We start from the raw sequence: 22,663 nt of genomic DNA on the forward strand, positions 1-22,663 counted from the left end.
ACCAGGAGACCACCACTTAATCAACTAAGCCACCCAGGCATCCTCAAATGGGTTATTTTTAAAATCAATATATATATATTTTAAATGTATGGCTATAATAGCTGATGGGCTGAAAAAGCCAAGGTTAAGCTTGCTTCAAGCATGCCTCGATTTGGGGCTCCAATGATATCACTAGGACTCAGTATCAGTCTATCTCTTGGCTCTCTTTTCCTTTGTGCGGATGGCTGTCTCAGCTGCGAGTAACAGCGGCAGCTCCAACTCTCAGAGCTGTTTCAGGTTTCAGTGGGTAAGCATAGGAGTCAAGTTCCCAGACATCCGGAGAAAATCTCTCATTAACCCTGATTGGGTCACGTGACTACTCTGAACCAATCACAGGGAAATGTAGTGGAGGATGGGACTAGCCCTGGGTCACATGACCACCCGTGGCAGTGGGGAGTGAGATGGCCTGGAGCACTGGGCTGGTATCATAGGAACCACAGTTGGTTAAGAGTCGGAAGGGATGACTTTAAAGAGGAAATCAGGACACATTTACTAGATAGAGTGAGTGAGTGCCAGGCAGCGAAATCAACAGATGTCTACTACAGTTGGACTGTTGTCATTTTATTCTAGCTTTGCTGGGAAAAAGCCAGTAAGAACAAACTCAGCAAATCACAGACTTGCACTAAAGAGAAGAATCTAAGGAGTTCGGTCTTTATTCTCTAAATAGAACATAGTTTACGCTATCAAAGACAGATGCTTGTTTATTCTGTGCTGAGAGCTCTCCAGCCAAGAGGATTCCAAGTATCCTTCCATCTGCAGATCATTCCGGGGCTTTGCAATTTTTTCTATTTAAATGAGAAAATTGGGGGAGGGGCAATTTAAAATAAAGTAATAAATATGTCTGGAGGAAAGCTAAAGAGCTACATTATTTCACAATTCTGGAATTCAGAGCAATAAAAAGTAAACAGTCTTATTGGCTCAAAGGAGAATGCTTTCATCTATGAAACAACTTTATTTGGTTATTTGGGCATCTCAAGAGATTTCCCCTGTGGCTGTATTATAAAATAACTCCTTATGTTTTTATTATGTACTGTCCTGTTGGGGCTTGTGGAACAAGAAATTATTTGCTGCATTTCTTTTCTGTATAATGGGGCTTTCTATCATTTACATGTCCTTTGGTATCATATTAATTCACATCCTTTTTAGAAATGTAATTTTGGAAGCAATTTTCATTAAAAATTTCTTACAACATATAAATTTGAGATAATTGAACTGAGTGCTTGTTTACCCAACTTGCCCATGCCAATACTGTAATGGGTTTTAGAAGTAGGACACATTTTTGGAACTGGTCCCTGATGAACATTTGAAGAGGATTTTTGATCTCTGGAAAAACATTTGTTCTCAACACAGGTGAAAGCAACTCCCTTATAAGTTGATACTGATCGCAATTTAAAAGAAACTATTCTTTTTGAATTAAAAAGAACACTTCTTTATCTTACTATCCAAGCTTGAAGAGTCTGGTGGATTCTCATCTGGATGAGATAGTACTTAAGGAGGTGCAAACTTAAAACAAATTGGGGAGTGCTTCTACAATGGATAATATCAATTTTTTAGTTCATTTGTTCCACTTTGTTTAGAGAGTAGCCTCGTTTACCAATGAGGGTACTCCGCACACACATGCTTTATCGTGGTCCAAAACGTCTTCCATTGGGCTAAATTCTTTTGAGGAACAAAGTATGCGCAGAAAGTGTGCCAGTCTGAGAAGGAAGCTGAGTAAGCATCTGCTTGCAGTGTAATTGAAGGGATCTTGCATAAAAATTAAGGTCCCACAGAAATAGCCCCTCTGAGGCACTCAACAAATACTTGTTCAGCGAAGGAAAGACATAAATGAAAGAATCAGCATAAAGTCATCTTGCAGACAAATTTAGAAAGGCACTGTGTAGACATTCCTCTGAATTTACTTTCCTCACTTCTAGCTGCATCTACTTTATGAATACTACAGGAGTCACGATTGTGGTTAAAGAATATCATACCAGAGCTCAGAGAAGAATGTGTTCACTCAACTTTCCAGAGATCAAAATAACTGTGAATTGTGATAGAATTTTCAAAAATACAGTGAATCAGTTCTTTGAATCATGAAAAGTAAAGCATAATTATCTCTGTTATACCATGCTGGCAGAATTTCTGTCATATGGAGGAACCCACCACCACTATGTCTAAGTAATTGATGTTTTCAAACATTCAGTTACAGAGGACCTCTGGATTGTACTGGTTCAGGGACAACACCCATAGACACTTCCCTGTGAATGACACCCTGGATTCTGTAATCCAGCCCTGCTATAGTTATTCTACTCAACCTCTTCTGTTGAATTTGTTGCTTGTCCAAAGGCTCAGTTCATAAGGGCTTGGTCTAGTATTTTCAGATCTTGACCTCATATTAATTCAGTAGGTTTGCAGAAAGTGTTGCTGTAAATTAATGCATATTTTTACTTTCTCCCTATTTTTTCTGGTTTGTGGAACGGAACTCAGGAAGAAGAGGAATCCCAGGAAGAACCTAAATGCCTTGAGTTGGGACAGAAGATGGCACCAGGTAGAGTACATTCAGTGTGATGCATCCTTTTCTGGGCTGCTGTTGCTAACAGCAGGGCTTACAGCATCCAAAAGCTTTGCGTATTGCACAAGAAAGTCTGTGTGTTCCAAATGATTGGAAACATGACGAGAAATGTCACTGGTAATGGATTCCAGGCACGACATCTAGGCAATCTGGCTATGATGCAGAAACTAGCTGCTTCTCTTCTTTCTTTTATTGATTACAATTCTTGATGAACAAATACTTTCAATGAAGTAAATGATGATAATGATGAAGAAATTTCAAATTCAGTAATACTAAAATAAGAAGTGCAGTTGTTTACTGAAATATTTATGATTACCTTGGAAAATATTATTTAATAGGACTTCCTATGAGAAAACATGGAAAGAAACAGTGGAGTGAATCTATAACTTAGTTTCTGACTATGCTCAGTAATGATAATGACATGTAATGGCCATAAAAATAAACATTAGTTGAATGGACCCAATAATAATGAAAGCGAGATCTTAATACTCTCTGCTTCTATATTCAAATGGCTTTTAGTTTGGTTTTAGGTGTTAAGGAGTTAGAAGAGGCCTCCAGATGTGTTTGCTGCTGGCAGAGGCTTGTGTTCTTGTAATTTAATAGAAATCAGGGAGCAGAATTGAGAAAATGGAGATAGTAATGAAAAAAGATGCCAAGTTGGGGGAAAGGTGGCACCCTGCTTTGATATGGATGGAGAAAGAATTAGCAATTAAACAGCTCCACTGTCTCCCTCTATAACCCTCCCAAGTGTGTACCATCAACAATAACACACATTGCTTTACTCTGCTGTCTCTCCCTAGGACACTCTCCCCTTGTAGATCGTAGCGTGGCTTGGCTCCTTCTCATCAATCAAGTATCAGCTGAAATGTCCAGTCTCAGAGACTGATTTGTCATTCTTTTAAATCACTCTTCATCTCTTGCTCATTTTATTTGTTTCATAACAATTATTACGATCTAAAACCATCCTTCCATGGATTGGTTTGGTTAGTTATTGTCCCCCAGAGAGCAGAAAGCTTGCCTATCTTGTTTAATGGTATCTTAACACCTTGGACAGTGCCTGGCACCTAGTAGTGATTCAGTAAATTCTTACTGAGTCCTTTGTGTCCACTATATGCAAGGCATTTTCTTTCTCTGTGTAATAGAGATGCGGGTAGGGTGGATTCGATGTGGCCAACTCTATGACTATTTTAGATTTCTGGCCTAAAAAGAGAATAAGACATGATCCTTGCCTTCAAGAAAATAAATGTCTAAGGTGTAGATGTGTTTGGAACAAATGAAAAGATTGACATAACCCAAATACCCCTGGGAGCAATGAGGAAGTAGAATCTAAGAAGTTTCCTTGAGTTGATGTTGCTCATAAGGAGATTTGGAGTTTTTTGGTTTTATTTTGTTTTAAGATTTTATTTATTTGATATGGGGGTGGTGGGAGAGAGAGAGAGAGAAGAGGAAGAGGCACTAGCAGACTGAGCATGGAACCTGATGCAGGGCTCGATATCACAACCCTGAGATCATGACCTGAGCCAAAACCAAGAGTCAGATGCTCAACCAACTGAGCCACCCAGGTGCTCTAGGAGTTTTGGAGTTTGAAAGTAGGAGCATAGGAAGGCAGAGTTGGAGCTTGCATATTATACCCCTTAAAATTGTTCTGAGTGTCACTTTTGCACACTTACTCTTGATTTTCAGTTTCTCAGCTAGAGAAGTCTAGACTAATGGCTATTGCTGGGTCAATGCAAATTTGGCCAAGCAATTTTGAGTTTCCCAGTTGCTGTTATAAGTAGTATCATTTGCTCTCTTGGCAGAGTGTACACTAGATTTTAAGCCATCCAAAAGCCTTGATTATCCCACATGTTGTGAAGATACTGCTACTCACCAAGGCTTTTCTAAGACACGAGTTGGCTCCAACAGGTCCTACTGTGACATCTCTGAGTGAGAAAACAAGGATCCAATTCTCAGTCTTCTGGCATCCTAGATCTTTAAGCCTTAGGAGTGTGTGACTAGAAATGTAGTGTAGTGGTAAAAAATTACCTCCACAATACATTTGGATTCACAGATCCAAATGAAAATAATTCCACAGAAAGAGTGGCACCATTTAGTTAGAAATCTATAATCTTAATTTCTTTGTGTTGCTATATACTTTCCTCTCAGGACTGCCTTTGCTGTGTCCCAAAGATTTTGAACAGTTGTGTTTTCATTTTCATTTGCTTCTATGAATTTTTAAAATTCTTCTTTCATTTCCTGGTTGACCCATTCATTCTTTAGTAGGATGCTCTTTAACCTCCATGTATTTGAGTTCTTTCCAACTTTCCTCTTGTGATTGAATTCTAGTTTCAGAGCATTATGGTCTGAAAATATGCAGGGAATGATCCCAATCTTTTGGCACTGGTTGAGAACTGATTTGTGATCCAGGATGTGATCTATTCTGGAGAATGTTCCATGTACACTAGAGAAGAATATGTATTCTGTTGTTTTGGGATGGAATGTTCTAAATATATCTGTGATGTCCATCTGGTCCTGTGTCGTTTAAAGACTTTATTTCCCTGTTGATCTTTAGCTTAGATGATCTGTCCATTTCAGTAAGGGGGGGTGTTTAAGTCCCCTACTATTATTGTATTATTGTTGATGTGTTTCTTTGATTTTGTTATTAATTGGTTTATATAATTGGCTACTCCCATGTTAGGGCATAGATATTTAAAATTGTTAGATCTTCTTCTTGGACAGACCCTTTAAGTATGATATAGTGTCCTTCCTCCTCTCTTATTTGAGTCTTTAGCTTAAAATCTAATTTATCTGATATAAGGATTGCCACCCGAGCTTTCTTTTGACATCCATTAGCATGGTAAATTGTTTTGCACCCCATCACTTTAAATCTGTCTTTGGGTCTAAAATGAGTTTCTTGTAGACAGCATATTGATGGATCTTTTTTTTTTTTTTTTTTTTTTTTTTTACCCATTCTGATATCCTGTGTCTTTTGATTGGGACATTTAGCCCATTTACATTCAGGGTAACTATTGAAAGATATGAGTTTACTACCATTGTATTGCCTGTAAGGTGAATGTTACTGTATATTGTCTCTTTTCCTTTCTGGCCTGTTACTTTTAGGCTCTCTCTTTGCTTAGAGGACCCCTTTCAATATTTCCCATCAGGCTGGTTTGGTGTTTGCAAATTCTTTTAATTTTTGTTTGTCCTGGAAGCTTTTTATCTCTCCTTCTATTTTCAATGACAGCCTAGCTGGATATAGTATTCTTGGCTGCATATTTTTCTCATTTAGTGCTCTGGATATATCATGACTGTCCTTCCTGGGCTGCCAGGTCTCTGTGGATAGCTCTGCTGCCAATCTAATATTTCTACTATTGTATGTTATAGACCTCTTGTCCTGAGCTGCTTTCAAGATTTTCTCTTTGTCACTAAGATTTGTAAGTTTTACTATTAGATGACGGGGTATAGACCTTTTTTATTGACTTTGAGGGGGGTTCTCCGTGCCTCCTGGATTTTGATGCTTATTCCCTTTGCCATATTAGGGAAATTCTCAACTATAATTTGCTCCAATATACCTTCTGCCCCTCTCTCCCTTTCTTCTTCTTCTGGGATCCCAATTATTCTAATATTGTTTTGTCTTATGGTATCACTTATCTCTTTAATTCTCCCTTCATGGTCCAGTAGTTGTTTGTCTCTCTCTTGCTCGGCTTCTTTCTTTATCATTTGGTCTTCTATATCACTAATTCTCACTTCTGCCTCATTTATCCTAGCCATAAGAACTTCCATTTTATTGCACCTCATTAATAGATTTTAAATTTCAACTTGGTTAGATTTTAGTTCTTTTATTTCTCCAGAAAAGGATTTTATTTCTCCAGAAAGGGATTCTCTAATATCTTCCATGTTTTTTTAAGCCCAGATAGCACCTTGATAATCGTCATTCTGAACTCTACTTCTGATATATTATTCATGTCCATATTGATTAGGTCTCTAGCCATCAGTACTGCCTCTTGTTCTTTTTTTTTTTTTTTGTGGTGAGTTTTTCTACCTTGTCATTTTATGCAGATGAGAATAGATTAACAGGAGAGCAAAATACCAAAAGGGTAGCAACAATCCCAGAAATATATACTCCAAATCATAAGAGACTCAAAACCAGGGGGAGAAGGGAGGAGGAGAGAAAAAAAAAAAAAAAAAAAAATATATATATATATATATATATGACTGGTGAATAGAACAGAGCCACACATTTGATTTTGGGTGTATTTTGGTCTGTTAGAAAAAACTACCTCCCAAAATTTTAAAGAAAGCAAAACTTATATATATACAAAAATAAGGGTAAACATGATGAAGGAATAGAATATGACTGTAAAGATGAAAATTTAAAAAGATTCTAAAAAAGGAATTGATAAGGTAAGAAGTTCATTGAAAAAAGAAAAAAAAAGAGGAAAGAATGTCATCAGGCTGGAGACTAGAACAAAGCCTTCGGCTAGATTTAGGGTATATTTTGATCTATTAGAAGAAATTGTATCCCAAAATTTTAAAGGAGAAAAAAAACTATAGTATACAAAAAATAAGATTAAATACAATGAAGGGATAAAATAAGAGTATAACAATGAACATTTTAAAAGATTTTTAAAAAGGTATTGATAAGATAAAATAGTTAAAAAATGTTTAAAATAGGAAAGAGGAAAAATTAAAAAATAGAATAAGAAAAAAATGAAATTTAAAAAATTTAACTTTGAAAGACTAAAGGATCATGGGGGGAAAAGCCATGTGTTCTATGTGTTGCTTTCCCCTAGCTCTGGAGTTCCACAGTTCTCATTGATCAATGAACTTGGTCTTGACAGGATGTTCTTGCTGATCTTCTGGGGGAGGGGCCTGTTGCCATGATTCTCAAATGTCTTTGCCCCAGGCGGAATTGCACTGCCTTTGCCAGGGGCCAGGCTAAACAATCTGCTCGGGTTTGCTCTTGGGAGTTTTTGTTCCCTGAACGCTTTCCGTAGAGCTCTGGAGGATGGCAATGAAGCTGGTGGCCTCCCAATCTCTGGCCTGGAGGAGCCGAGAGCTCAGGGCCCCACTCTTCAGTGCACCGTCAGAGAAAAGCAGTCAATCCCTCCTGTCTCCCTGGTCTCTGGCCACACTTGGGGCTCATCCGGCCTGTGACCCAGCGTTTCTATCTCTGCTGCACGGTTCTGTTTGGAGTCTCCAAACCCAGCAGATTCCAGCATCATGCTCCTGCATCACTCCTCCCAGAGGAGGAAGGAGGGGGTCTCTCCGGATCTGCCACTGTGGAATCCCTGCTTGAAGAGCAGTGGCCCAGCTGTGCCTCAGATCATGGTTTAAGGTAATCCTGAGCTGAGAGCTCACTCCTCAGCTCTGCCTCTGTAGCAGGCTTCCTCACTCTGATACCTGGGAGCTCTGCCACACTCAGGCATCCCTGGTCTTTTTGTGTCCCTACAGGTCCTGAGACCACACTGTCCCCATGAGGGCTCCACCCCCCATGTAGCCTCTGGAGCAAGGTCCCTTTGCTCCCTAGTGGAGCAGACTTCTAAAAGCTCTGATTTTGTGCTCTGCTGCTCTCTCACTTGCTGGGAGCCAGCCCCTCCCCACTGTAGTCTATCTTCCCATTGCTTTGGATTCACATCTCCCCACGTCCTACCTTTTGGAAAGTGGTCGATTTTCTGTTCCTAGAATTGCTGCTCTTCTTCTCTTCTATCTCCTGTTGAGTTTTTAGGTGTTCAGAATGGTTTGATAACTGTCTAGCTGAACTCCTGAGACCTGATGATATTTTGGTCTCCTACTCTTCCGCCATCTTGCTCCTCCTTGCCCAATTTCTTTGTGATTTAATTATATGGCTTTAGATTTTGGATTATGAATAAATGACTTATTTAGCTATTTTTATTTTGAAAACACCTAATAACCCCACTCTATATAAATCTTAAACAGAAAATGCAAAATTTTTCTCACTATTTCTAAAAGGTGTTTGGGTGTACTAACTTCGGGACTTACTGCAAATTCCCTCTTCTATACTCAGGATTTACTCCAAACGTGTCTCTGTACTGTGGCATTATTGTACTTGTGTGTCTTGTTTTGGTCCGTCTAATTCCGATCTACTGTGTTTACTAACCATTCTTTGAAATCCAATTATGTATTTAATTGTGTCTGCCAGGTTATTTGAAAAGTATGAACATATAATACATTAACTAAGAAATGTTTATTGAAAACCTACTATGTGCTAGCCATTGTAGGAATTATGCTATATTTAGAGTGGTAACTAGGACAGATGTGACTCCATGTATCATTGAGCTTATGGGGGAAATGAGAAAGGCAGCCATTAAACAAATAAAAGGAAAATGTAAATTATAGAGAAAGTATAGCCTTAGATAAGTAAAATATAAGTTATAGAGGAAGCATGGCTCTGTGGAAGTATTGCCTTTAGAGTTTATAGTTAAATAGTGTCTCTAAAACATAGACACAGAGAACTAAGACAACAAGTAGGATATGTACATGCTGAAACACAGGCAGGAGTGGGAAGATGAGGAACCAAAGAGGCAAGAGAAACTCAATTTGGGGGATCCAGGAAGTTATCCAAGGGTTTGTGGCCTATGAGCTGGGTCTCGAAGGATAGAAAGGAAATCATTTTCATCATTTCATGTGAAAAAAGACACATTAGCCAGGATATTTATAATGTGAAAACCAAATACTATAAATTGAATCTGAAGTGATACCTATTTGGTATCTGGTCCCTTTTTGGCTGATGATTGAATCTTTAAGCACCTCTTACTTCATCCTGAGGCCAGTAATTTCTACTTGGAGGATCCACCCAGGAGCTATGACAGGTTATTGGAAGTGTGTTTAAACTTTGCCACCATCATTACCTCATTTCTTTGCTACCTAATAATTCAGTGTCTGTACATTTGAGGGTTTTTTTTTGTTTGTTTGTTGTTTTTGGTGTTTTTTTTTTTTTAGTAAGTGACCTGCCTGTAATAGACAAAACCCTAGTACTCAGAATCAGGTGGCACTTCCCCCTTGACTTCATGGATAGATTAGCTGAGTGGATAGGGTAGCCCATTTATAATAAGTCCCTCTTAATGAGATACATTGTGAATTGCTGTCAGCTAGTGCTTCATTTCAGCATGACCAGTGCTAGGCCTGTTCATCAGCCTGCCCTTTTTGTGCCCTGTACCTCCTTATGGGGGTTCCCTCCTCACTACCATCGGTCTCCAGCTTTGCTACCATCAAAAAACCATGCACTCAGGCATATATACCTTGGTACATAATTAATTTGCATCATTATGTTATGCCTGTTCTCCAGCTGATTGGTATTTTAAGCTGCAAATCCACCTACAGAATGAAAAAAAGTCAGCAGCTGTTAAAGGGATTTTAAACATTAGCAAGCAGGTAAAGAAGAGGGAGCGTTTCTGGCTACAGTCACAACATGTGGTTAGCCACTTTTTTGACCTGAATAAGGCCAAAATCATGGGGACACTCAACGAAGATTCCATCAGGCTGTGTGTTCCCTAAAAACAGGGGTTATGTCTGTTTACAAGTAAGGTTAGACCTTTTGTCAAAAGTTGCCATTTTGAAGACCTCTTGCATCCTTCTCCTATAACATTATGTTTATAACTGCACAGGGTAAAGGAAGAATGAGATAATAGACCCATGAAATATGGTAATAGGAGTGGAGGTATTGTGAAGGAAAGATTTCCAGACATAAGAGTTTTGAGGTGGTCATGATGTTGTCTGAGAAACAAAGAAAAAACAGTGATACTTTACTAATAGTAACAAGGAGGCCATAGTTCCAAACAGAAGCAGCTATAGGTCAGCAGGAAGGCATAATTAAAAGCCCGACAATACGACCCTCTGAAGATAAGCCAGTTATTGGAAGTAGCTGAGGACAAAGGAAGAGTTTACATGTTCTCACCTGGGTTTATGCCTCATTTCTCAGCAACTGCTATAGCAAAGTTGGTAGGCATTTTGGTCCGTATGGCTCATGTGGCTACCTGCTCCCAGATCTTTCTTTCTGTGAATTTTCTTTCCTTTCTGCATTGCCATGGAATGTGTTCCTTTCCTCTAGCCTTTTGTGGTTGCCCTGACTTGTTTTGTGCTGAGACTTCATTTAATCTCACTCTTTCTCCACTAAAGGGCTCTTGGAATAAGCCAAGCACTACACATACTCACAACAGCTTGTAAAAGGCATCAATATTGAACAAGGTTAAAACTGAGCAGTACCTTGTTAGTACAGAGACTCAGGTTTATAAGTTGCCCAAACTAATCTTATCTCTAGCTAAATGAATAGAAATTATGGAGTACCAGTTTGGGGTGAGAGAGAGAGAAGGAAGTTAGCACATCATGTCTTCATTCATTCATTCCTTTGTGAACAGGGAGACAGATGAATGGATGAGCCAGTTATACTTTATTGAGAGAATATTTTTTTTTAATGAATTGCACCCTTTCTGGTGGCTATGTTTCAAAAGGAAAGTAAAATGTGTTTTTAAAATGTTGGCTCAATCATGCCATTTTTCTTGCCCATGCTTTGCTTTAGACACACGCCAAGTATTTTTGAATGCTGAAACAACTTTCAAATGCATTTAAAATTCAGGAAGACTTTGCAGAATCATTTTTATCTTTTTGCTTGCGCTTAGCCTGTGCTGTTGGGGCCCCATGATTGCCACACTCTGATCGTAATGGGAGAATCTTGTAAGTCGACGCTGTTTTATGACAGTCACAGTGTTTCACTGGAACACTCTCTTTTTGCTAAAGGTTACCTAAGGCTGAGTGAGGCCCAGCATGCTTTCAGAGTTGGCTGTCTGTGTCATCTGCATTCAGTCAAGTTTTCATTTCCTGTGGTTTGTGCGTTTCTTATGTGTGAAATAAACCCCAAACGGTTAAAATTCTCCAACTAAAAATGAAAGCAATCAGGACAAAATATATGTATTTTTGTAACCTTTGTGAGGAAGTGAGACCAGGGTTTCATTGAGCTGCTTCTTAAGCAACATGATGTCACTGTGTGTGTGTGTGTGTGTGTGTGTGTGTGTGTGTGTGTGTTTGAGGCTGGCCCCCTGTGGGAAGGAAACACTTCTGGCCAGGAGCCTTGAGGGGTGAGAAAATGACCTATTCTCTGGTAATTCAGACAAGTAGAGTGTTTGCTTTTACTTTCATGTCATAGTAGAACAGTCAAAATGAGATGTCTACCCCAGCCAACTGCATTTTGGTCATACTCCACTTTGTGCAAAAAAAGTGATTTATCTTCCTTACCAATTTTTCCAAGGTCTTGGCCAAAGAATGAATAGAAAACTGTTCAGGTAAGGAAGTTGGAAAACAGAAGATGGTGGACTTCCTTTATCCTGAGTTTCCTTTCTTTCCAACCCCTTAACAGACCATCTGAAGTCCTTGGAGACCTCTTATTACAGAAAATGCCGCTGGGGGCTGTAGATGTCTTCCAGCAAGGACCTGATTCTTAAATTTCTATTTGGGTTTTTCCCCAGATCCCAGCCCAATGACTGGAATATGGGAGAGCTCAAAATAAATGGTCGGTTGACTGAAATATAAACGCGTGTGTGAATGACCGAGTCTGGTCTACGGTACAACTTGTGACATAAAAACTGTTGTTCAGTTGGGACTTTAACAGACATGAAGGGAACCACGCTAATTCCCAGGAAGGTCAAAGATGAGGGAGACAAGGGGCTTGCCTTCAAGGAGCTAAATGTACTTCCTTTACCTGAGTTTACCTCCTTCCCATTCCCTTGACTATAGGATAGTCTGTGGGTTCTTGGAGGGGGGCTTTTATTAGAGAAAATGCTGCTGAGGTGGCAGATGACTTCCAGCAATGTCTTGATCCCCACAGTCCTGTATGGGACTTAGCAACCATGATTTTATTAGTCTAAAGAGTCCCGCCATTTTGTCTCCACTTCAAAGAATAGTTGATTGGATATTCACTATCATGAAAATTCATCCCAAGAAGTGAAGGTCTACCAGAGGAATACACCTGTGAAAATGATATATTCCCCATTCCAAGAACAAAAACACCACTGGATGGGAGGCCATGCAAGGGCTCTAACAGGTATTCATAAAGAGGAAGATGTTTCTAGAACTTATTCATAGATCCTGCATTATGAGTGTAAGTAGGAGAAAGTCATGGGCTGGGGGAGAGCACAACTAGATTTTCTTCACTGTTAAATCAGTTGGCCTTGCCCTCAAATCCAAGGAGATGCTTAGGATGGGAGAGGGAGTAATGATCTTTGGCAGGACAAGGCAACAAGGGTGTTCTCTCATTCAGGAAGGGAGACTTCCTGGCCTGCCCGCTGAAGATGTACAAATCTGCTCTTAGCTCAATATTATTTTGCATTGAAAAGGTGTCAGAATAATGAAATCCGGTTGCCAAGTTCTCAGCGCTGTCCTCGGCAACATCTATTAAGTAATATTACCACCCACAGCTCTGAAACCACAGCCTCCATCCTCCTCAGGGTCACCCAGAAAGCTGTTTTTTCTCCTCTTTCCAGGGGCAGAGAGCTAATCACTTCCAGATTTTTTTATTCAGGAAATTCAATAGATCACTTATTGTTCGTAAATGAGAAAATACAAATAAATAAAAATGAGAGTTTGATTTAGTCCTCTGTGTTCAAGGTACACCTGATGTGCTGTTGACTGACCAGGCACCTGTTTCTTGAAGGGGGCAGAAACGCACCCGCACAGCAAATGTTTGGTTTAGATATTGTGCCCATATGCCACATGCAACACCTTGGTAACCTATCCAGTACTACTCTTCATCCAATCCTAAGTCCCCTTAGACCCTTGGAGGCACAGGGCTTCCCAGAAGTTTATCCAGGTCATAAAATGAATCAGTTGCTAGGAATGAAATTTTCAGTGTGGCAATAATTGGAGCAGAATTGTATAATGTGTATGTGTGTGTGTGTGTGTGATGTTTCTATGCTATTTTATTTTCTCCCGTCATTTCCTCGTTTGTTTAAAATTTATTCTCCAGCCTTTGTAAGAATCTCTTAGAAGAGAAGTCAACACTAATATACAAAAGAAACAATGATGAAGCAACACTTAGGTTAAATAAGTGAAACCCTAAACTGATGTTCTTCGAGTGTCTCCATCCTGGAGGAATCTCTCTACCCACTTCCACTTCTCACTTCCTTTAACCTACGTGGGTAGAAGGCTGGAGCTTGTGCTGCGTGCTGTGTATTGGGACGCCTGGGCCACTTTCTCCCTGGAGGGCGCCCTTCCTCCTGTTCTCGGGACACGGACAGTGGAAATCGTCATGTAGAGGTTCCAGCTGGTCATGGTCCCAAAGGCCGTTAGGTGGGAGGGAAAATGGAAGTTTCTGAATCTCAGAGATAGGTGGTGGTGTTGCTCTTGTTGCTATGTACCCATGTTTCCCTGCAAACATTTAAATGAAGTGGATTTTTGGTCCTAGGGTTCCCCTGAAGTCAGCATTATTCCCCTCATCCCCACACCTCAGTTCAACTTGGCTTCATGGCAGTCATAGCCTACTACCCACTTAGGTGGGTAGTTAGGTGGTTCCCAGTGGGTCAGCCCCTGCTCTAGAATTTGTAGAAAGGAAGATCCTAGCTGAAGCTATATGGTTGAAAAGACAGTCCGGGACTTGTCCTCAAGTTGTTTTCAGACAGGACTTCATTGAGAAAATGTCATTGTCCAGATTATGGGAGGTAGGACCGATGAAGCTGGTGGGTGTGGCAGCTGCCATACCCACCAGCTTCCGCTTCCTTGGACCCTGGCCCCACTTCCTATGCCTGCAGGTGTCTGCCTCAAGCTTTCTCTTCCAGAACCTGCTCTGAACCCTCTCAGGAGTAGCCCTCAAGCTAGTACTGCTGGGACCTGGTGAATAAATACCTCTGCTCATTGGCCCCTTGGGGGGGGGGGGTCAGCTGTGGGGCACGTGTTCTGCGCTGGTGCCCTGAGTTGCCTCTAAGGTTTAAGCCACAGAAGTAGCTGGCTGCTCTCCCTCCTGGCTTATCACCCCACTGCCCCCCTGCTCTTCCCCTCTCCTCCTACATAAACTGCATCTGGAGGAACCCAATAATCAGAGAGGATCCCCTGGCACCATCACTGCATTCAACACGCCATAATATATTCAAAAGAATCAATGAGCCTGATTGGGATCTTTAAAAAAAAACCCTCACAAAACAAAAAACAAAAAACCCTTTGAAAAAAAATTTAAAAAAACGTAAATGCAAAACAGCTACTCTGATCACTACCTTATTAACTGGTCAAAATGGTGTCTTTCCTAAGCTTCTTAATTCTGGACAGCATTCTCTCCTCACCTGTTAATTGGGGGATGTTAAATGATTACTATGAAGGAACGAGACTTTTCCATCTTGACATTGACTATCACAAAACTTATTTGCTTAGAGACCGCCATACTGTGACTCATTTTGAACTTGCTTCATATGAATCGAGGGTGAATTTGAGTCACACAATCACTTATGTTTGAGCCCCAAACATGAGCCCTAATGTTCAGCTTAGTTACTGATTGGATCTGGGTGAATTTGAATAGTCACTTAGTCTATTTCAAGCCTGTTTTTAAAAACAGCTTAGAAAAGAACGCCTCTGGAGTCCTTATCCTTCATCACAGAGAGATGATGAGAAAAAGAGAACAAAAGAATACGATAGTAAAATCTTAATGAATTTTCTCTAATGTATTATGGCTGAGGATTGATACGTGGTCTGTGTTCCACACAGATATTCAAAAACAATGGCTAATTCTGAAAACTTGAAAAGTAATTTTTAATATTTTCACAGTGATGTTACCAACAGGGCAAACTCTGACGCATTTGATTTGGCCTGCCGTCTTCAAAATTTTACAAAATTGGTTGCCCATGTTTAAAATCTGGAGAACTTCCTGTAAAAAATCTAGGTTCTGATTTCTCTTGAGGAATTGTAAAAACTGGCAAACCAGGGCTACGTTACTAAGTAATAAAAAATAAATAAATAAATAAAAGTCAGTTGGCGTCACATCCCTGAGAGGTTACCTCCCCATCCTGCCTGTGTCTGAGGACCTGGTGAGATTGGGGGGGGGGGGGTGCGTTGCTGTGGAAACGGGAGGAAACACTAGCTCGCATCAAGCTGGTGAGCCCTGCCCTCAGCCAGTGATCTTTACCCCGTTCTCTGAAGCTCCCTGCAGTTACATTTTCTTCTGTGTCAGAGGCTAATGCTGCAGTCTTCGGAGGCTTCTCATGATTTCAGTAATGGAGGACTACACACATTTTACAACTCGGAGGGGTACCACCAGGAACGGGAACCACTTAATGGTAGGGTGTAACTGAACAGCGAGAAGTGTCACTCCAGCTCACACCTTAATGACACAGGATGTTGGAGGACTAGGAGCAGCAATGGGACCACAGCTGCTTCTCTAGGCCTTTCCCTTTCGCAAGAACTAAGGGGTCCCTGTGTTCTCACTGAGAGGGCCGCAGGGACGGACTTCTGTCTCTGCTCTCGCTCAGCAAGACTGTTGTAAAATTTCCTTAGTGAGCATTTGCCCTTCTGGCTGTGTGCCTGGCACCTTTTAGATGGATTTTGATCAAGCATGACTCCAGTGTGTATAGTAATCATGGAAAAATTTCAGCTTTCCGATCCAAGGAGAAACTGACGAAAGGGACAAACTGCCCTTGGCTTTTTCCAAGCCGTAGAAGCAGAAGCAGATCAAGGACTCGGAAAGTCAGGGAGCATTTGGCAGAAGCCCCACGCCAGTCCGGCCGTCATGGTGAATACACTGTGGCATCAGATCAGTTCATCTGGCTACATGGTTAACTTGTCCTGTTTTCGACAAGCATGTGTGGAGCCTGCCGTCTCTTCTGGGCGCTGAGATAGGGCCGCCAGTCTTGCCTTGTTGGTTTTATGCCCTCAACCCTAATAGCCATGTTTCCAGAAGTTCAGGATCAGGCGTTTTTTCTGTGCCCGCATTCTTTTCATGCCTGTCCTACTTTAAGTGGGTTTGCTGTATATAGTTCTCTCGAGCCATTTGAAAAGTCTTAACGAAAATGGATCGTTGTTTTACTTCCGTCAGGTGACAACTTTCTCTGCTCCTTACCACTTACCACCCACTGACTGGATCCTGAGTTCATCTGGTCCAGCTGCCATTTTTGATTTGAGCATGTTTAGGATCACATTATCTGTATTGTTCTTTTCTAACAACTGAACACAAAATGTTTGGTGAGCATACTTGCTGGATACTCTAACAATAATGCTAGCTAACATTTAGTAAGTCCTTGCAGTGCATTAGGCGCTACAGTAAGCGTTTTCTGTGAATTTCTTAGTTAATCCTCTTAACAGCCCTGTGGGGTCTGTATCATCCCCACTTAGCAAATAAAGAAACTCAACCTTAAAAAGTTAATTCATCCAAACATGGGCCCAGTTGAGTCCAATGCCCTATACTCAACCATTCCAGCAATGCTGCAAATATCAGTATGTCTTCCGGAGAGAGCTGAGAATTTCTGAGCTGTCCCATATGGAGAAGGTAGAATATATTTGCCTCTGATTTTTTGCACATGTATCAGCAGGGATCTAAGATCTGGTGCCCTTTAGAAAGGCTAACCGTCCTGGTTTCCTGTAAGGAGGGCACATGGGGGTGGGGCAAGTTCTTGGAATTTGTCCTGGGCATATAAACGCATTGAGATGATTGAGATGAAATAAAAAAATGAGTCTTTACTCCCCCGCCCAAGATTTGGTGAAATTTAGTATCTTTAGTTTTTAATCTGCTTTGCTCTATTAGGATATTATATTGAAATCTGGTAGAATCAAAGACAGTAACAAATGCCTTTCAAACTTGTCTCTTTTTTCCAACTGTATGATTTCTGTTTATGGTGTCACCCTTCATCCTGGCCTTCAGCTTCAAGGTCATGTTGGAGTTCAACTTACCACTTAACCCCTATATTGAGTTTCTCTGCAGTATTTCTTGTATCTATTCCAGTGTTTCCAGTCCTACTGGCACACTCCAGCTTAGGTCATTATTCTCCCCCTGCCCAAACTAATTTAATAGTTTCCTAACTGGTCTTTCTGCATCTAGACCTTACCTGCTGTTATCTATCTTACACACCCCCATTAGAGTACCTATTTGTCTGTTAAAATTGTACGTAGGCTTGAAGGTCCAAGTCAAATTCTGTACTCTTGATAAACTTGTAGAGTACATGTGGAGAAGTAATCTCTCTAATACCTTTCTTATGGCCCATAATTTACAGTTATGTGTGGACATGTCTTATCTCTGCCAATTGTTTATCCAATATTTCTCTTCTTTAGCCACAGGATCCTGATTTTGTTGGGTACAGTTTAGGCCCCACTATAAAACAACATTTCCCAGCTTCCCTTACAGATAAGGCTGGCCAATGGTATATAAGCTAAGTTGTCAAGGGATCGCTTAATTTGGTTTCCTCAGAGGCAGATCCTGGGACAAGTATTCTAGCACCACTTGTTTGGAAGAGACCCCAGGAAGCCCAGGTAGTGAGGAGGGCAAGTGAAATAGCATAAAGCAGGCAGTCAGTCAAAGGTTGGTTATTAAGAAAATAATCACTTTTGGCGACTGGAATTTCATCCTATCAGGGAACCATGGAATGTACCTCAGGAGCTGGCAGTTTCAAGTTGGGACAATGTGTAAGATGGTAAGAGCAAGGGAAGGTGTCTGGGTTTTATTTTTAATAGACTTTTTTTTTTTTAGAGTAGTTTCAGATTCATGACAAAATTAAGCAAAAAGTAAAGATTTCCTATATGCTCCCACCCCACACATGCATAGCCTTCCCCATTATCAACATTCCCCACCAGAGGGGAACATCTGTCACAACTGATGGGCCCACACAGACCTATCATCATCACCCAAACTCCATGGTTTATATCAGGGTCCATTCTTGGTGTTGGGCATTCTATGGTTTGCACAAATGTATAATGACATGAACCCATCATATAGAGTATTCTCACTCCACAGTTTTGACTTTTCCAGAACATCATATAGTTGGAATCATACAGTAGGTAGCCTTTTCAGACTGGCTTCTTTCCTTAGTAATATGCATTTAAGATTCCTCCCTGTCTTTCCATGGCTTGATAGCTCATTTCTTTTTAGAGCTGAATAATATTTCATTGTATGGATCGCAGTTTATTCTGAAGGATATCTTAATTGTTTCCAAATTATAACAGTTATGAGCAAACTGCAATAAACATCTGTGTGCAGGTTTTTATGTGAATAAAGTTGGTGGATAAGGTGTCAGCTCCTTTGGGTAAATACCAAGGAGTGCAGTGGTGGACACACTTCCATAGTGGCTGAACCACTTTGCATTCTCACCAATAATGAATGAGAGTTTTTGTTGGTCCACAACCTCACTAGCATGTGGTATCTGTGTTCTGAATTTTGGTTACTCTTAGGTGTATAGTGGTATCTCATTTTATGGCTGGGTTTTTTTTTAATAACATTTAATTTTTACTATGAGCATACTTATTAAAAATTTAGTCATGTAACAAATTGGAAAAAAGCTAAAGATTTAACATTAAGTGAAAGAAGTAGGATATCCAATTATTTACTGTACTGACAACTACAGAACATAAGAGTTGATGCATAGCTTTACAAAATGGAGAAAAAAAAAATCCTGAATGCTTCTAGTAGTTATTCACTCTCACAGCCCTAGCTTCTAGTGCAATAGCATGCAATAAATATTTGTTGTTCTTCAATAAATATTGGTATTAGGGACAAATTAATCCATTTTCCCAAAATTGCTGTAATAAGATGCCATAATTTTCATAATGAAAAAAACGTAACTAGATAAAAATAAGACTGATTTCACACCCCTCAAACAATAACCTAGGAGGGGGGTTTTACATTTTTCATAGAAAGACATCAAATGCTGTATCTACTACTATGGGGCTTCTGGAAACCTTCCTCAAGAGAGCACACTCTTCCCCTCCTTCCTTCTGAACATTGGGAGGAGACCGTGGTGTCCATCTTGGATCACAGGGTGACTTTGAAGATGAAACCATTATCTAAGGATAGTGGAGGCAAAACACAGAAACTTTGGTCTCTGGTGACCATGGGGCTCCATACCAACTCTGGACTGCCTCCCTGCAGGCTTCTTTTACATGTAAGAACAAAAAAAACAAAACTTTCTACCTTATTTACATTGCTGTTAATTGTGTTGCTGTCATTTGTAGCCAACCCTCATCCTTGCTCGTGTTTCTCTTACAAGACCAGGAAGCTTCTTGAGGGGAGGAATATATGTGTTCATTTTTGTCTGCCTCAGGGCACTCCACACAGCGCATACAGAGCCATGTCCTCATTAAATCTTTGTGAAAAGAGGAGTCGAATTTAACACACACGGAGGACCGAGTGTCAGGCGCTGTGTTGAGTGATGGCGGCATCTGAAAATGAATAAAACCTTGTCTCTGCCCTTAAGGAACGGATAATAAAGTTGCTGTGTGCGATCCTATGTGCGCGTGTTGTCGCTGTTTGCCACTGACACACCTGGGTAGAGACAGAGGAGAGAAAGGGGGTCAGCCCCCTGACTGTCTGAATAAAAACAAGATGCCCATTCAATTCTTGTCCTCTCCCGGCATCCTTGGCTCTTCAGTGTCTCTGGAAAAGCCAGGCCTTGCCTGGTGTTACCATGACGTCTGAGCCCTGAGAGCTGCTTCCTTTCTTCCTAAGCCTAAGAAAGATTATTCGGTGATATCTGAATAGCTTGAGTTAGCTGTGTATGAGCACAGAGGAAGTGGTTCCCTAGCAACGGGAGCCTCTGAAAGCCTCCGAGCACTCAGTGCTTCTCCCTGCTTTTTGTTTTCTCTCCTCCATGTTGCCTGTCAGCAAAAGGCTAGAGTGATTGCACCTGCTCTGAATTAGGGCTAGTCAGTTAAACTCCAGCAGTCCGGTTTTCTAAGTCAAGGGCTCGGTTCCTCTTTTGGTCAAGCTTCCTGGTGAGGTCTGGGGCCTCTTTTGCTCCTGGTCAGACCCTACTTACTTCAGATCATACTTCCTTTTTTGCTGTTCAGATCTTGACCAGAAATGGAAAATACTGAGGTTTCTGAAGAAAATGGTAACTGAGTTTTTTTGGGGGAGGCGGGGGGCGGGAAATACTACTTTTTGTATTCTTTTTCAAATGTGCTAAGATCTCTTAAGAAAAGTTTAGTGGACTTTTTCTTGCTAAAGACCGTATTCTTGTCCCTTTCTTTGTTTTTCCACAGAAGCCAAACAAATTCTTCATTCCTTATATATGTCAGTGTCTCAGTGTTGTAGTTCAGTATGCGAGATGATCGGGGCAATAATAAAGTATCTTCTTATGACATTGCCTCAGTCTAGCAAAATACTAGGTTCTAGAAACAGATATCCTTACTGGGGGCACTAATCCTGGTTCTTCTTTCCAGCCCCAGGGCCGTATTTGAGAAAGCAAATCCACACAGTCCATACCACATAGCGCTAGTGTGGAGTCAGAATTACAGTGGGGGAAGCCTTGTTTCATCTTCAAACAGCAATCTGGATGAGAGCAGTGATTTTGTAAGAGGTGGTTATATAGCCTTACCTACCAATTGGCTGGTATCGATTAGCACCATGGAATATCCGGCCAAGACTGCTGATGATGCAGGACCACATACGCCCAATTATAATTGAGCCTAACAGCTCCTGGAAGGCTTGTCATCTGCACCTACTAAAATATTTTCATTCACTCATTTGTCTAATCAACAAATATTTGTAACCAAGTGTCTCCTATGTGAGTCAAGAGACTATGCTGTGTCTTGTCTGAGGGACATGAAGGATGCTGTCTGTAAGCTAACAGAGGTCTCAGTCTAACAGAGGAAGTTAAGATATGTACCCACGCAACTATCAAGCATGATTGTAGCCTAAACAAAGATAATCCATGCAATTCTAGACATTCTCTTGAATCGGCTCTTTCTAGGAGAGGTCAGAGGTGGAGGTAGGGTGAAACCACCTTTCTGAGTAATCAAGTAGAGTATAAGGAAGGGGAGATGAGAAGGTACATCTGTTCAGTAGATAAACAGAGGACTTGGTCTCCAAGTCTATTCATTTAGGTCTTTTATTACCCTTATGCTTATTAAAACAACAAAATGAAACAGCAAAATCCTCTCATGTTGTGATAGTCTGTTTCCATCCAAATGGTCTATTTTTAATCAATGTTAAGAGCTTGACATATGTCAGCCAAAGTGACATAAAACAGAAACCAGGAAGAGAATTTATCTGAGATATGGGAAAAATAAAAAATAAACCCTAGCTTAGGGGAAATTTGAATTGCCACTGTTTATCTTCTTTTCCTCCCAGGCATTATTTTCCACTAGTAATTGAGAAAGGAAGAAAAATGCATCTTGGTAGCCAAACCCTCTGGGAGCCAGGCTCTCTCATTAATAGCCATATCCCCTCGACAAGCTGAGGAGTCCATCCAAGATAGTAAGCATGGTCATGGCCATGGTCACGGTTAACCAGAAAAAATGAGTTTTAAATCGCTGGAGATGTGGGGGAGGGGAAGAAAGCCCCCAAGTCACACAGCGGTGTTGTGTTCTTTCTCAGACTGCCTTAGACTAAAGGAGGGCGGAAATCTAAAAGCCATTCCTAATATATCCAGGTGACAAGCCTTTGGGGACCAATTTAAACTTACTGAATCAAGCCACTGCCTTCTGAGGCGTTGACACCTATTGAAGATTTATGGAGTGTGGAATGTGAGACAGGCAATAAAAGAGACTTTTGTAGCCAAATAAGTGATTTGCACCCTAGAATAGGAAGGACAGTGAGGTGCCAGCTGTGACAAGAAGTGGGTTCCCCAAGGACGTGTCCTGAATCATGAAGTTAGAGGTCTGATGTAGCTAAGTGACTCCTAGGGCATAGCTCTCCCTCTGCACCGCACTCAGGCTTTTCCGTTTTGAACCTAACTGCTTACAGGAAGATCGTGGCTGATTATTCGTTTTAGGATGTTGCAAAGAGATTTTTCCCATAGTGCTTAGTGTGGGTCAGGCTCCATTAGTTACAGTCCTCTGAGAAACAGAACTGATAGGCTATATACACGTCTGTGTCTGTGTCTATGCCTGTACCTATATTGAGAGACAGAGAGAAAGGGAAGAGACAGATTTAGTATAAGGAGTTGGCTCACGCAA

At 40.8% G+C, this 22,663-nt stretch overlaps 1 protein-coding gene across 1 annotated transcript in view; it reads left to right on the forward strand.

The window, feature by feature from the left end:
* Positions 1-22,663, forward strand: part of LOC111155534 (family with sequence similarity 107 member B) — a 222,360-nt gene that overhangs the window by 87,411 nt on the left and 112,286 nt on the right. The window contains exon 2 of the mRNA XM_022515709.1: positions 2,509-2,569. Coding sequence (XP_022371417.1) covers positions 2,509-2,569 — 61 coding nt within the window. The remainder of the gene's footprint in view (positions 1-2,508; positions 2,570-22,663) is intronic.

This window comes from Enhydra lutris, unplaced genomic scaffold, assembly GCF_002288905.1.
Source record: "Enhydra lutris kenyoni isolate GAN:26980312 unplaced genomic scaffold, ASM228890v2 scaffoldscaffold42, whole genome shotgun sequence".
In the NCBI taxonomy this organism is placed as follows: Eukaryota; Metazoa; Chordata; class Mammalia; order Carnivora; family Mustelidae; genus Enhydra; species Enhydra lutris.